The sequence below is a fragment of the Episyrphus balteatus genome, chromosome 1, assembly GCF_945859705.1.
Source record: "Episyrphus balteatus chromosome 1, idEpiBalt1.1, whole genome shotgun sequence".
Taxonomy (NCBI): Eukaryota; Metazoa; Arthropoda; class Insecta; order Diptera; family Syrphidae; genus Episyrphus; species Episyrphus balteatus.
The window spans coordinates 27,955,323-27,970,893 of NC_079134.1; the positions used below are offsets into that span (position 1 = coordinate 27,955,323).

General features: G+C 29.1%; 1 protein-coding gene across 3 annotated transcripts in view; it reads right to left on the minus strand.

The window, feature by feature from the left end:
- Positions 1–869: 869 nt before the first annotated feature.
- The window catches only part of LOC129905373 (S-adenosylmethionine decarboxylase proenzyme), a 36,411-nt gene continuing 21,709 nt past the window's right edge, over positions 870–15,571 (minus strand). For 2 of the 3 annotated variants that reach the window (XM_055980846.1, XM_055980847.1), the window contains 7 exons: positions 5,985–6,071; positions 5,142–5,310; positions 4,776–5,078; positions 3,087–3,179; positions 2,974–2,994; positions 2,675–2,830; positions 870–2,603 (listed from right to left, as the gene is read on the minus strand). In XM_055980846.1, the coding sequence (XP_055836821.1) occupies positions 2,466–2,603; positions 2,675–2,830; positions 2,974–2,994; positions 3,087–3,179; positions 4,776–5,078; positions 5,142–5,310; positions 5,985–6,071 (967 nt within the window). In that variant the 3' untranslated portion in view covers positions 870–2,465. The remainder of the gene's footprint in view (positions 2,604–2,674; positions 2,831–2,973; positions 2,995–3,086; positions 3,180–4,775; positions 5,079–5,141; positions 5,311–5,984; positions 6,072–15,571) is intronic. The other variant, XM_055980848.1, reaches the window with a different exon arrangement.

Below are 15,571 nucleotides of genomic sequence, written 5' to 3' on the forward strand. Positions count from 1 at the left end.
CTGATATCATACGAATCGGAAAGTTTTTACCTGTCGAAAGCAAACCTCAAAGAATGATTCATATGAAATCGGAGAATTTTCCTAGGATATCTTGATAGGGCCGAGAAAGAGACAGGAATCGTCAAAACATTTCCGTTTTATCGTATTTGTATGCTCCGATTAGGCTATTAGACACTAACTTTTAACATCCTGACTTCCAAAAAATAGATTGCGAATTTTAATAATATCTTGAAAACGTAATAACTGCTATGACTTTTTTTCTGTCTATACAGGGTTGCCTACTTTTAAGAATTTCAATATCCAGAAATTGTGGAAAATATACTCCATGCATCCATTATTTAATTTGTTCTTTTCTCAGATAAAAGTGTATTTGATTCCCTGTTGAACAGGATAGGGTTGCTTAGCCTGCATAGGGTCAACTTTTAGTCCATTTCTACACTTCCTGGAAACTAGATATCTTAAATGTAGGCAACCCTGGGTAGTACCAACTTTTGAGTAGATATACTGTTCTTTTTATAATTGTGCTCTCAGAAAATTTTATATTTCTGTAAATAACAGATCGGGGAAGCTTATCTAAAAAAATGCTGTCATAAAATGCATTTTCAATTTATATTTGGCAATTCTACTATTCATTTAAATCATGGTCATTAGCCATCTAACAAGAAAACAGGACATCTGCCGGTTCAGCTAGTAAATGATAAAAACGATTTTATTTTCTCTTTATTTTTAATATTGGATTGAATTTTTTATATTTTCGTTTCATTAATCAGTGCAAGTTGACTTTAAAGTTTGGTGCTTGGGTTACAGAAAGAGGCCTTCGAAAACATTTGTAAGTCTTGAATACCCTCAAAACAATAAAAATCTCCAAAGTGCTTTTAAATTGTAAATATTTCCTAAATTCTACTCAAGGATGCATGTGTGTATTCAATCTGCCAGCTGAATAGATGTTTGCCATTTAAATAAATCTTAATTTTAAACAATACTTCACTCATTTAAATAACTTACATCAATAGATTTTTTTTTTTTTGTTTACTTTTTTGTATTATCTATGTAAGTGTGTTAAACACATTTCTAACTTTCTGTACGCACAAAAAAAATAAAGTTTTAAATAAATTCTTTTTTTTTTTTTTCTAATCTATTGACTTACATTCCATTTTTACATTTATATATTTTTTCAATATCCCTTGCGCCCTGGGAAAATAAAAAAGGAAAAACAAAAATAAAAAAAAACAAGAAAGTTTGTGTAGATAGATTAACAATTCTATCAAAAAAATCAATATTTTATTAAGAGAACAAAAAAAAAAAAATACAATAGTTTACAATTTTTTTTGTATTTGTGTTTTGTATACATTATTTTGTTTTTTTTTTTTATATAATAAGTTTGACAAAAAAATAAGAATTCATACAAAATTAACTTCACATAATTTTACATGCTTATATTTCCAACCACTAGGAAATATAACAAAAATTAATAAAAAAAAAAAAATTGAAAAAATAATAAGAAAAGTAAACAAAAAAAAAATTCTATAAATAAAACGCATTTAACGGGCGCAAGGAGACTTTCGCTATCTCATTCTCTTACCGTTATAAATTAAATTTGTCAAAATTATATAATTTTTAACTAAATTCCACAAAATTATGAATCTTCTTTTCATATATTTTTTTAAATTCGAATCCAATTGAGATGCAACAAAATTTAATTTTAATAAAAAACAATTAATACTATTTTTGAAAATTAGTTTTTTCAAATTTAAGTTAAAATTTGTTTTTGTTGTTGTTGTTTTGGTTTTTATATTAAGAGTAAATATTTTATAATAGTAAGAGTAAGAGACGAAACTGATGATGTTGTTGTATATTTTGTTGTTGTTGTTGTATTTGTTTGTTTTTGTGGTGCTGCAGTACTTCATTTGCAATGCAATTAAAATACTCAATAATTATTAAATGATGATCAAACGTTGTAATTGCCTTAGGCAATTTCAAGAGATCTTATTGCGCCACCACGAGAATAGAACCAACGGAGAGTATTCATCCAAATCTATGTAGAATATCCAAGAGTATATTTGTAGTAGCAAGAGAGTTCCAATAAGTAGGCTGTCGATACGTTTTAATGAATCAATCCGATGATTATTTGATGGTGGTGGTGGAGATTTTCTCAATTTTGATGATGTTTTAGATGTTGTTGATGTTGCAACAAGAGCAACTGATAGAGCATTGCATGAATGCTGATGTTGTTGCAGTTTTAATTTTGTGCTTTCATCGGCAATGGATGAGCTGAAGATCAAATTGCTGAATTTGTGGGGAATTGCACAGTGTTTTGGAGTGGAGAATGGTGTAGAGAATACTGATGAAGTGGAAATTGGAGTTGGAGTTGTTGTTGTTTTAATTGTAGAAGTTAATGGCGACGATGGGGGAGAATGATGGTTGGTTTTAACCCCGCCAACTAGGCAAGGTTTAACCTGTAACCCTCAGCTGGGGAATTTGCAGTAGTGTGCATAGGTCAAATCGTAAGTTGGGAAACGGCAATATTGAATGTCACGACGTTTCCATTCGGCCAAATGCGAAGCGTTATCAATTTCACGAAAAGCTGTATATGCTGGAGAAGACTGCAACAAGAAAAAAAAAAAAAAATAATAAATAAAAACTTTTAATTGAAAAGTTAATGAAGCATTCTTACCTTATTAGCAAAAATAGTCACAACAAATTTTCCAGGCTGGAATGTATTTATAACACGAGAGATCAAATCAGAGTAATTAGATGATGCAACGTTACTTTCAAAGCTAACGTATGAGAAGTCTGGCTCTGGTGTTATATGAATTGTCATGTAGCAACCCTTGAATAAGAAAAAAAAAACAAGAAACTAATTAAATATTATTTTTTAACTTACAAATATTCAAAAAAATTAAATAAAAAAAACTCGCGCAAATTCAAAAAAATAAAAAAAAAGCCAAATAGTTTTTTTACAACTCCACTTACTTGAGGATAATTTCCGGAAATCTTTTTATGTTTATTTTACGCAAATCAAAGATAGAAAGAAAATAATTTATGTATTTACAATTTTGTTTAAAATGAAAATAAATGTATCTTACATTTTTGGCTATACCATTCATGGAATAACCACACGGATCAAAGAGATAATCGTCAATTACCATTCCTGGAATGAGTTTATGTATTCCGGCTCGCTGAAAGAAAAACAAAAATAAAATCTTAATAACTTTTCAGACTAAAAAGATAGTATGGGAGTTAAAGTGATTGGGAAAACGAAAAAAGGATTTCATAGCCTCTATATTTTTTCTACATACGTTTTAAGGCTAGGTTAGGTATGTTGGGTAAGGCATAGAAAACAGGCGTCGGACAACACTTGCTAATTGATATTAAAAGTGTACGGTTAGAAACCAAAATATTATTTTTTTTTCAGCTGGAGGTAAGCTCGGATGTACCACGAAACGTAGGGAAAAAGTATGAAATAAAAATTTTTATCTGCATGTACACAATAGGAAGTGACCAAAAAAGCCCGATTCAACATAAACATTATTATTTTTTTCCTTTCGAAATATTTTCGCTCAGCTTTCATCAAAGGTTACATTTTTTAAGCAATCATAAGTGAATGTTGTCATTGCTTATCTTAGCACCATTTTGATTATTGTGGATTTATTTTTCTTTCATGCTCATGTGGAATTCTTCTGAAGTTTCCAAGCTTAAACTAAAAAAAATGCGGGTGGAACGTTTCTTCGAGGTTCAATGAAAAAGTCTCTCTCTAAGCCCAATTACACAAGATTTTATTATATATTTTACAATTTTTGGGTTTTTAATATTGGATTCATATTTTCTATTGCAAAAAAACTAAAATTAAGTTTCTAGCGATAAGGGCATATAATAAGGAATCTTTTCTTGGTACTTGCATAAAGTGTCGCCGTTTGTAACTAATGAAGTCAAATTGTTATTTTTCACTAACATAACTTGAAATTTGTCCCTGTATTTAATAGAAAAAGTTGATAGCGTTTTTTTTTTCAATTATTTTTGTTTATCTCGAATATCACCTTTACACGTGATCTTGTTGTAAGCAAGAGCAATTCGTTTGACCTAAGTTTCCAAAAATACATACAATTATTTCCTGGTTATGGAAACCCCAAAATTACTTTGTTAGCTTAACTTGTACTTTAACAAAAATTATAACACTACAACCCTTCCTGTTTCAGGGTTAGGGCACAAATTAATGTTGTCATTGAATATTTAGAAGAGGTATAGAACTGAATTATTGAAAAAAGCATTAATTGGTAGGTTATTTTAGAATATCGAATATTTGATATGCATCATTGAAATAAATGTTTTCGATATATATATATGTATGTACCTACAAAATCGAAAGTTTCAGTTCCAGTTTTTATAGAGGGTTAAATCAAGAACAAGTATTCATTACTTAATTCTCTTATAGTAATTTGCTTACATAATTTGAACTTTAATACATCCCATTCTTCAAAGTGTTCAAATAAGTGTGATACATTTTTTCTTGACCTTTACTATTTATAAAGGTTACTGTGTTAATTTCATTGCTTAACATTCACCTTCCCTGTTGTGCGTTCATCAAATGGTTTCCCATTTAAAACAAGATTAATGAACTTAATTGGAGAAACTCTAGTTTCCACTATAAATTGAAATGGATGTAGATTGTAGATGGTAGATACTTTAAACTCTTTATACCTTCTTGTACACAAATACTTAGAGGAAAAACTGTACCTAATGATTATAAAAAATATGTAATTAATTGTATGACTCACTTCAGTGGCTTCAATTCCACTTGAGCATTCGTCCTTAGAAAATATTGCCATTACTTGTGGATCTAATTCGGTCATTAATATTTCAATAGTTTGATCTGGATCGGGCATATTATGTGAATCTTGAATGCATCTGGAAATTCTGTTGTCACCTACTCCTCCTCCTCCTCCTCCCCCACGGCCACGGCTCAATGTGTATAAATACCAACATTCACGATTAACCGAACCCAAACAATAGGCTCTACCATCGTCAAAAATTGAATCCAAGAGTGCTACTTCTTCGTCGAAACCACGATGGGGAGAAATCTTAAGAAAAATAAGTAAAATACATTAAAGAGAAGAAAAAAAGGAAACAAATTTAAGACTTACCTGCAATTCAGGACGTTTGAAATTCTTTCTCGAGTAAAAAAGATCTTCCACATCAGTATAACCAATTTCTTCGGCCATCTCTAAAAGTGGTTCAAGACATTGCAATGGAGTTGTATTGCCACAAGTCTTCAATATCCAACGACGTTTGGAAACAAACATGCTGCTCTCGCTAAAATGAGTATGAGTTGATTTTTTAGTGAAAGTGAATCTATTTAAAAAAAAAGTTGAAAAATGACCTGAGGTTTTTAAAATAAACAAAAAAACTTATTCAAACAATTTCGCGAAAAACAAACTTTTCTAAGAAAATTTATTTGTTTTCTTTTTTCTCTTTGCAAAAGGATGATGTCAATGGCAAATAACATATAATTTAATTTCACTTCCCCGGTCTTCGACCGTAGCAAACAAAAAATAAACTTTTGCTAAATTTATGTTTTTTTTTTATATTTTTAAAATCATAGCAAAACATAAGATTTTGGCAAACAACTTTGTATATACCTGACGCACTTAAATGTTTTTGATGACAAAAAAAAAAAAAAATAAAGTCTGTAAAATTTTGGCATCGGATCGGAAGAAGATGCGTTTCTCTTCGTACAACAAGAGTGAAGATAGAAATTTAAATATAAACCCTATATATACACATTTTAAATTATCGAAAAGGTCATCATATTAACATCCGTCAGTTTTATTTAAAAATAGCTTAGATAAATTTGCTTAGTTTAAGATGAGATATTTTATATGTATCTCGCTAATGTGTAATAGACAGACACATTGGGTTTATAATAGTACAATGATACATAGCCTACAATTTGACAAAATAAATTGTTGAGTAGATGATTAATTTACCTTAAAACATAAGCATCAATTTGATCATTGCGCGAGAAGCTAATTATTTCACAACGAACCGATTTTAAGAGGGCATCCCACATTGGTCTGAAAAGAGAAAATATAAATTTGTTTATTAAAAAGAAAAATAATTTTTTTGTTGAAAAAAAAAATATGATAAAATTTAATAACTGATTCTATAAAAATATAATCGGAAACTGTCTAATCACGAAAATTATTATCTGTTCTTAGTGAGAATCGTAGAAATGTTTTCATTACTATGAAATTTGTGATAGAACCTTTATCTAAAGTGTACAAAATAGCATATAATTCAATATATTAATGAAGGTTGTTAGTCATTTACTTAGATAACCTAAATTTGATTTTTCGCTTAATGTGAAATAATGTTGCCTTTGAAGTGTTGAGATTTATTATTGGGATCAATTCCATTGATAAGCAAAGTTTCTTGCAATTACTATTATTAAGCTATTGAAGTAATATTTTGAATGTTATATAAATAGAAATATATGTAATGAACATACGGTTTTACATTGTCAAGTTTATTTATTATATCGTTAATATTATTACAGTTTCTAGGTTTTTTTGGATTCAAAATTTTTTGAAAAATAAAGAAAATTCTCGTTTAGGAAAGTCTTAATTGGTTCTGAGGATATAGGTAGTGCACGGGTTAAAATTCTGCTTTTTAACTACTCTCCAAATTTTTGTTATAAAATAATAATTTAAGTAAAACTGTACGTCAACTTAAATCAAATAAAAATCTCGAAAAAATTTTGAGACAAAAGTTTGAGGTGTGAAAATAAAAAAAAATCCTGTGAGTTTTTTGTTTTCAAACCTCAAAATTAAGGCATGGGCAAATTTTTTTTTTCGTTTCGGGTTTGGACTTTGAGATAAAATAATTTTTGTACAGTAACCCCAATTGAAATTGATTCTCACATTTATGATTTCTCATTAAATGTGTTCATATTTTCTTAGTAGGTTTCCTCTCAGCGACCAAAAATATAGCGTTAACCCTCTGTAGGCACACCTCTTTTTTGTGACATGTGCGAATTTGGCTTCTACTTTTCATTAGTCGCTAGAACTTTTTTATGTCTCATATTTTATAGAGAAAACTTATATGAAATTGATGTAGAATTTTCCGAGGAATTCGAATATTGTTTTCACAATTAAAAAAAAAATGTATTTACACCATTATAAAGAGACTTTTTTGCACCCACTTTTTTGAAAAATTGTAATTTTTTCATTTTTGTCGTGCCAAATTCGCACTCGTGTGCCGACAGAGGGTTAAAAAATTATTTGGATTAGGTAAATAAATTATTTGTGATAAATAAATATCTTTTGTGTTTCATATAAACTAGCTCCATCTTTTTGAAGGTGAAACTAGTAGTTTTAGAGTGATTTTCAATGGAACGCATTTGCAACGAAATCAATGCAATTCCCATCTATTAGGGCAGAAGGGCATGAGTAGATTTTTTAGTAAATGTAATGCAATTTTTAATGTTTAGGATTTTAATAATAAAGGTTCAAATTTCAAAAAAAAAAAAATTGTATCAATGCGAATATTTTACTCCAACTCGAACAAAAACGTGTCATTCTCAACAATCAAATAGCCACTTTAGAGTGAAAACTGGCTAATTCTACTTAATGGGAGGGGGTAAAAATTCTGACTTCAAAATTCTGGTTTTGAAATGAAAACAACAAAATAAAAGGTATGTAGTTAAGAATGTTAACCTCGGTCATGTTTGGAGAATGGAATAAATTCAGAACTCTTGGGGTTACACTTTTTTTAAAGTATAACAAGTAACTATTTTGACCTAGTGTTAACAAATATTGAGGTATCAAAAAAAGACACACCTCAAGGGAGTGTTGACGGACTTTCAAACTTTTATTTTTTTTTTTATATAGAACCCATAGAAGGGGTAAAACTGTAATGGTATCAACCCAGTGCACTGGTTCTCTAGATTAGTCAACAATTTCTATCTAACCTTTTACATGCAAACAAAATAATAATCTCTTCTAGCTTTTTTTTTTATAAAGACAAAAAGTATTGAATCAACACGTGCTGTTGTTACACATAAAATAATCTATATTATGTAATACGAGTCTACAAAGAATGTACTTAAAAGTATTGTGAGTTAAGCGTGTTTATAATAATTGGTCTCGATTTTACGTAAATGCAAAACGAGCCTCTTTTTTTAATTTATTTTATTTCCTTTCCCATCATACTTGACATACCTGCGGCTGGTGTTTGATTTCTTTTATGAGTAAAAATATAAATATAAACAAAAAAATATATAGAAGCCATTGTGGAGAGTGCAGACAAATCAATTTTTGCGATTTCACGATGAATGCATTTTAATGTCATTTTCTTTCATCAAATTTCAATAAAACGAATGAGTTTTTGTTTGCATAAAAGTTTTTACTCAGTGGCCTTTGCTAATCTGACACTGCAATAATTGAAAGGTGTTAGTCAGAGATACCCAAAAGAGATGAGAAACTTCTGACGTCATACGGGTTTGCCTACAAGCTGCTTTAGACATTTTTGGATAAGTATGCGTGAAAAAATAGACATTTTTGGCTAAGTATGCGTGAAAAATCGTACATTTTTGCTTAGGTGTGCGTAAAAACACCGTGGCTACACTATGTGTGTTTTTCACATTTATTCACGAATACAAGAGAGATTACAACAACACGAAATAAACAAATGGGTTTTGGGGGGTAAAACGTACGAAAGTTTCCCATCTCCTTTGGGTATCTCTGGTGTTAGTTGTTCTTGTTATTTTCTCACACTTTTTTCTTTTTTCTTGTTTTAGTTTTAAATTCGCGTGTCGTGTTTATGGGAAAGGCACATGCAAATGATATGAGAGATTATGATAGTAGAATAACGCTCCTATTAGACTCCTATAACACTGTAAATTTGATGTAATATATAAATAATCGTACTGATTAGGAAAACGTTTAACGTTAAAAAAATAATCTTTATGCTGAAATCTTTTACAATATTTTATATTGTACAAAAGGAAGGACAGATTTAAATCACAAATTGAGCTAAAATAATGTCAAAAAAGATGTTAAAAAATTGGAAGGGGAAGTAATGTTAAGTAAAGAATTAAATATTTATCTTAAATTTCAAATGGTTTAAATGGAAAAGAATCAGTATTTAAAATGCTGTATAAATAAATCATAACATGAATTTACATTTTTCAACCTAGGTAGGTAATTTATTCCTTTTTATATTATTTTCAAACATTTTACCTTTATAAATATTGAAAATACACACACAATATTATATTCTCTTTAAGAGAAGGATATGGAAAATTAAGATGAAACACCTACACTTACTACACCCACACATTATAATATGCAGGTACCTACATTTATCTCCTTTTTCATTCAATTCAAGAAACCAGATTTATGTAGAGGAAACATACCAACCTCCATGTCCATAACTACAAAATACATACATACAAATATTTTATGTTTTATCGATTTTTGACTTTGTTTTTTGTTGTTGTTTTTGTTGTTGTTATGTTTATTTTTAGTTGACGCATATGTACAAGCAAAAACCAATTTGTGCGGAAATGAAACATTTGCATACAATCAAATGTTCAACCAGTGGATAAAATCTAGATAGATGTACCGTACCTACATACAAACATAATACTCTACAAATTCTGCATATCCTAAAAAACTTTTTTTTTTGTATTGTGGTGCAATGTGTCTACAAAATGCAAACATGAATTAACACCTACAAACGCCAAATCTCTTATGGAAAAAAATATTCTGTTTTTTTTTGTATTCATGAATTTTATAACAATAGATTTCTCTTATTAGCCCAGTCATTTTAGTCATTTTTAAGCCCAATCTGCGGAAAAATTCCTACTGGGCTGAATTTTGGTATACAGCTTAATGACGGCTTTGTTATGAAGATGTGAAAAATCGACATTGATATCGTGTCCGCGTTAAGAGTTATAGGGGTCAAAAGGTCACAAAAACTGGTTTTTCATGATTTTCAGCAAAACGGTAAGTCTTATCAAAAAAATTTCAATGCAAGAATTGTAGACCAGATTATTATATATAAAAAGTGTCATGACACTTTTTTTCCTAAGACCCACCGTTTCTTAGGTATAACGATTCAAAAAGTTGAAGTTTAGTTGTAATCGTCATAATCCTATTCCTGAAAAAAAAACTCCTAACTGAAAAGTTCCTGAAATTTAATTATTTTTTAGCTTGGATTTCGTTCTTCAATGGTTAAGAATATAGGGAAAGCAAAAAAAAAATGGAAATTTTCACCATTTTTCCGATAGGGGCCCTTCTCCCGAAACCATTTCCTTGAGAATTTTTGTTTAGAATAGGTCTGAATATATACAGGGTGTCCGATAAAGAATGGACAACCCTAAAACGGCTGATAGCTACACTTATGACTGTTCTAAAAACAGATAGAAAAAAGTTCTATCGCAACCAGTTCATAAAATATTGGCTTTTTTTCGTTCAGTGTATTTAAAATTTTATCATCTTATGTTTTCGTTCACTACAACCACGAATGAATGAATTTTATTTATTTCTTTTTTTTATAATTTTCTACAATAATTTTATGAGTACATAAACGCTTTAAAAACTGCACAGCTATTGCACATTTTTGTAAAAAAAAATTTTGAAATCTGTTTTTTGATGCAAAATGTAAAAAAAGTATTTTATGAAAAATTTTAAACACCTGTGTTTTAAAATAAATCTATAGAAACCTAGGTGGCCATCTTTCTTAAAAATATTCTCCTTATACCAGAATATTTTTAAGAAAGTTGGCCACCTAGGTTTCTATACATTTATTTTATAACACAGGTGTTTAAAATTTTTCATAAAATACTTTTTTTACATTTTGCATCAAAAAACAGATTTCAAATTTTTTTTTACGAAAATGTGCAATAGCTATGAAATTTTTAAAGTGTTTATGTACTCATCCAATTATTGTAGAAAATTATAAAAAAAAGAAATAAATAAAATTCATTCATTCGTGGTTGTAGTGAACGAAAACATAAGATGATAAAATTTAAAATACACTGAACGAAAAAAAGTCCATATTTTATGAACTGGTTGCGATAGAACTTTTTTCTATCTGTTTTTAGAACAATCATAAGTGTAGCTATAAGCCGTTTTAGGGTTGTCCATTCTCTATTGCACACCCTGTATATTTTCAGACATATTCTAAACAAAAATTCCCAGGGAAATGGTTTCGGGAGAAGGGCCCCAATCGGAAAAATGGCGAAAATTTCCATTTTTGTTTGGTTTCCCCATATTCTTAACAGTTGAGGAACGAAATTCAAGCTAAAAAAATAATGAAATTTCAGGAACTTTTCAGTTAGGAGTTTTTTTTTCAGGAATAGGATTATGACGATTACAACTAAACTTCAAAATTTTTGAATCGTTATACCTAAGAAACGGTGGGTCTTAGGAAAAAAAGTGTCATGACACTTTTTATATATAATAATCTGGTCTACAATTCTTGCATTGAAAGTTTTTTGATAAGACTTACCGGTTTGCTGAAAATCGTGAAAAACCAGTTTTTGTGACCTTTTGACCCCTATAACTCTTAACGCGGACACGATATCAATGTCGATTTTTCACATCTTCATAACAAAGCCTTCATTAAGCTGTATACCAAAATTCAGCCCAGTAGGAATTTTTCCGCAGATAAAACCTAAAATTACTGGACTATATAGGCTATTGATTATGTCGAAAAAAACAGGGTAATAAGGAACTAAGACGTTCACGGGTTTTTATTGCAGGAATCGTTCAATGGGTTATAAAAGAAGATAAAACCGCGGAGTGCTATTAAATGAGAGGGTGGAAACTGAAGATAGGGGTGCAAAAGCCCCCTTTTTGGTTTTTTCAATATACCTCGTAAACCAAGCAAAATTTTGATATATTGTACATACAACTTTTTGTAGAGAATTAAATTTCCAATTGGAATAATGTTTTTTAAAAATTGAAAAAAAAATTTCCATACCAAAATAGTCGAAACAATCATAAAAAAAATATCAAAAAAATCGGTTTTTTGAGTTTTTTTGCTTTTTTAGTTGTACATTTTTTTTGGGTTGAGATAGACATACACATTGCTCCAAAGAAAAAAAGAAGATTAAATTTCCTTCAAAATGCTGTACTCACTAAATTTTTTCATTGAAAATTGACCGAAGTATGGCCATTTTAATCTATCTTTTTTTTCGCATTTTTAGTTTTACTTAAGTAAAACAGAAACATTTGAGGGGAAAGTACGATTACTTAAGCACGAAGAACTGATAATGAGATTTTGTAGAGGGGTTAAATACAATCATTGTTTACTATGGGAGGGAGGGTCAATGTCCCCCCGTTTTGGAGGGAGGGGCAATTTTCTAAAAAAAATACTTAAAATTAAAAAAAATTTTAAAAAACAACGGCAACACTTACAGTTTTGATTGATACTTTTTTCAAAAGCTAGAATTATAATCTTAATATTAATTATAAAATTAAGTTATTTTAATCAATTCTTTTTGAAATAAACGAGTGATTCCGATAAAGAAAGTATTTTGTCTATTTTTCAATTTTCTCAAAAAGTAGAAGGCATAGGAACATTATGATTTTCATGATTTGATAAGAAATCAATTAAGGCAGTTTACTTTGTCCTATTGAAGTTCACAGTCTTTGTGAAAATTGTACTCAATGTGCTTTTTAAACATTTTTTTTACAAGTTTTGACTTTGAAGTCGGGTATTTCAAAAAGAATTGATTAAAATAACTTCATTTTAAAATAAAAATTAAGTTTATAATTCTAGCTTTTGAAAAAAGTATCAATCAAAACTGTAAGTGTTGCCGTTGTTTTTTAATAATTTTTTTTAATTTTAAGTATTTTTTTTAGAAAATTGCCCCTCTTTCCAAAACGGGGGGACATTGACCCTCCCTCCCATAGTAAATAATGATTGTATTTAACCCCTCTACAAAATCTCATTATCAGTTCTTGGTGCTTAAGTAATCGTACTTTCCCCTCAAATGTTTCTGTTTTACTTAAGTAAAACTAAAAATGCGAAAAAAAGATAGATTAAAATGGCCATACTTCGGTCAATTTTCAATGAAAAAATTTAGTGAGTACAGCATTTTGAAGGAAATTTAATCTTCTTTTTTTCTTTGGAGCAATGTGTATGTCTATCTTAACCCAAAAAAAATGTACAACTAAAAAAGCAAAAAAACTCAAAAAACCGATTTTTTTGATATTTTTTTTATGATTGTTTCGACTATTTTGGTATGGAAATTTTTTTTTCAATTTTTAAAAAACATTATTCCAATTGGAAATTTAATTCTCTACAAAAAGTTGTATGTACAATATATCAAAATTTTGCTTGGTTTACGAGGTATATTGAAAAAACCAAAAAGGGGGCTTTTGCACCCCTATCTTCAGTTTCCACCCTCTCATTTAATAGCACTCCGCAGTTTTATCTTCTTTTATAACCCATTGAACGATTCCTGCAATAAAAACCCGTGAACGTCTTAGTTCCTTTCTAAACTACATAATCAATAGCCTATTAGACGAAAGTAGAATAAATAATTATTTTAATTAATTTCGGAATTAAGAAGAAATTTAAGTTCCTCTCTAAAAAAACTGTTGTACATTCAATTGTTTATGTAAATAAATTAATAAATTGATTATTAAAAATCGCGACTGTTACGAATTTGGTCTTGTATTTATAGACTTTGCACGGAAATGATAAATTTTATTCACGTGATATTTAATTGTTCGGCGAGTGATCTTTAAAGAATTTTAATGAATTTCTGTCGTTTAAGGAAAGAGTTTGTATTCCTTTATAAGTTCCTGTATTGCAATTATGTTCAATCAATTGAATCTTATCTTAAATCTAATCCAAAACAGTTCTGGAATTTTATTAACTCAAAGCGCAAAAGTGTAGGTTTTCCTGCGACAATGCATTTTAATCAGAGATTTTCAAGTGATCCTAATGAAATCGCTAATATGTTTGCTTATTACTTTCAAGGTATATATAATTCTACGTGTACTGGTGAGGTAAATGATGACTATCTTAAATCTATTCCATCTATAATTGAACATTCAGCCTTAAAAATTGATCTAGCTGATGTGCTAAAACTGCTTAAAGAATTAGAACCCAGTCATAAGCCTGATATTTTAGGATTTTATCCCATAGTTTTACGTCAATGTGCTGATATACCTACTTTGTGTTCCATTAACTGAGCTATTCAACCAATCGTTGTCTTCTGGAATTTTCTTAGAAGAGTGGAAAATATCGGTAATAACGCCTGTGTATAAATCTGGGAAAAAAGATGAGGTAAAAAATTATAGGCCAATTTCTAAACTTTCTATCGTTCCAAAGATGTTAGATTGTCTTGTCAAAGATATATTTATTAGTGATGGGAACTATCAAATGATTTGAACTATCGATAGTTAGTAACTGAATGATTTGGACTATCGAATAGTTCATTCATTCATTTATTCATTCGAATAAAAACTATCGAATAAAACTATCGAATAAAAACTATTGAACAGACTATCGAATAAACTATCGAATAAAAACTATCGTATAAAAAACTATTCAAATGAAAAAACTATCGTTTAAGATAACTATTCAAATGAAAAAACTATCGTTTAAGAAAACTATTCAAATGAAAAAAACTTTCGTTTTAGAAAATTATTTGAATGAAAAAACTAACGTTTAGAAAACTATTTGAATGAAAAAACTATCGAATGAAAAACTATTCGAATGAAAATAGTGACTAAACTATTTGAATGAAAAAACTATCGTACAAAAAAAATCTATTCGAATGAGAAAACTATCGAATAAGAATATTGTTCAAAAGAAAATACTATCAAATAAAAAAAAAAACTATTTTAATGACAAAACTATCGTATAAAAAAACTATTCGAATGAAAATAGTAACTAAACTATCGAATGAAAAAAACTATTCGAATGAAAATAGTAACTAAATAAATAAATGATTAAAAACTATCGAATGAATGAATATTTTACAACTATCGATAGTTTGATAGTTTTTATTCGATAGTTCCCATCACTAATATTTATCAATCTTATATATGGTCTTGTGTGTAGTTCCCAACATGGGTTTTGGAAGGGCAGATCTACTGTCTCAAATTAAGTTGAATTTACGAACTTCTGTATTAACTCTTTAGAAGAAAATAAACAAATTCATACAGTTTACACGGATTTTACAAAGGCATTCAGCAGGGTCAACTTAAAAGTGTTCATAAGAAAACTTGAGTCCAATGGAATTAATGGGTCATTGCTGAGTTGGTTCGGTTCATATTTATATGGTCGTAACCAATTTGTAGTCATTGACGACATCTGTTCCAATAGGATTCAAGTTACCTCTGGTGTTCCTGAAGGAAGCCATCTGGGTCCTCCTATCTATCTTTTATATATAAATGATGTGTCTAACATTCTAAAATTCTGCAAATGTCTCTTATTCGCAGACGACATAAAGTTTTTTAATGAAGCTTACTATAATCTAGATATAAGTTTAAACAGAAATGTTTTTAAGAATTTGTAATTCAAGAACTTAGAATTTATATTTTCAAAT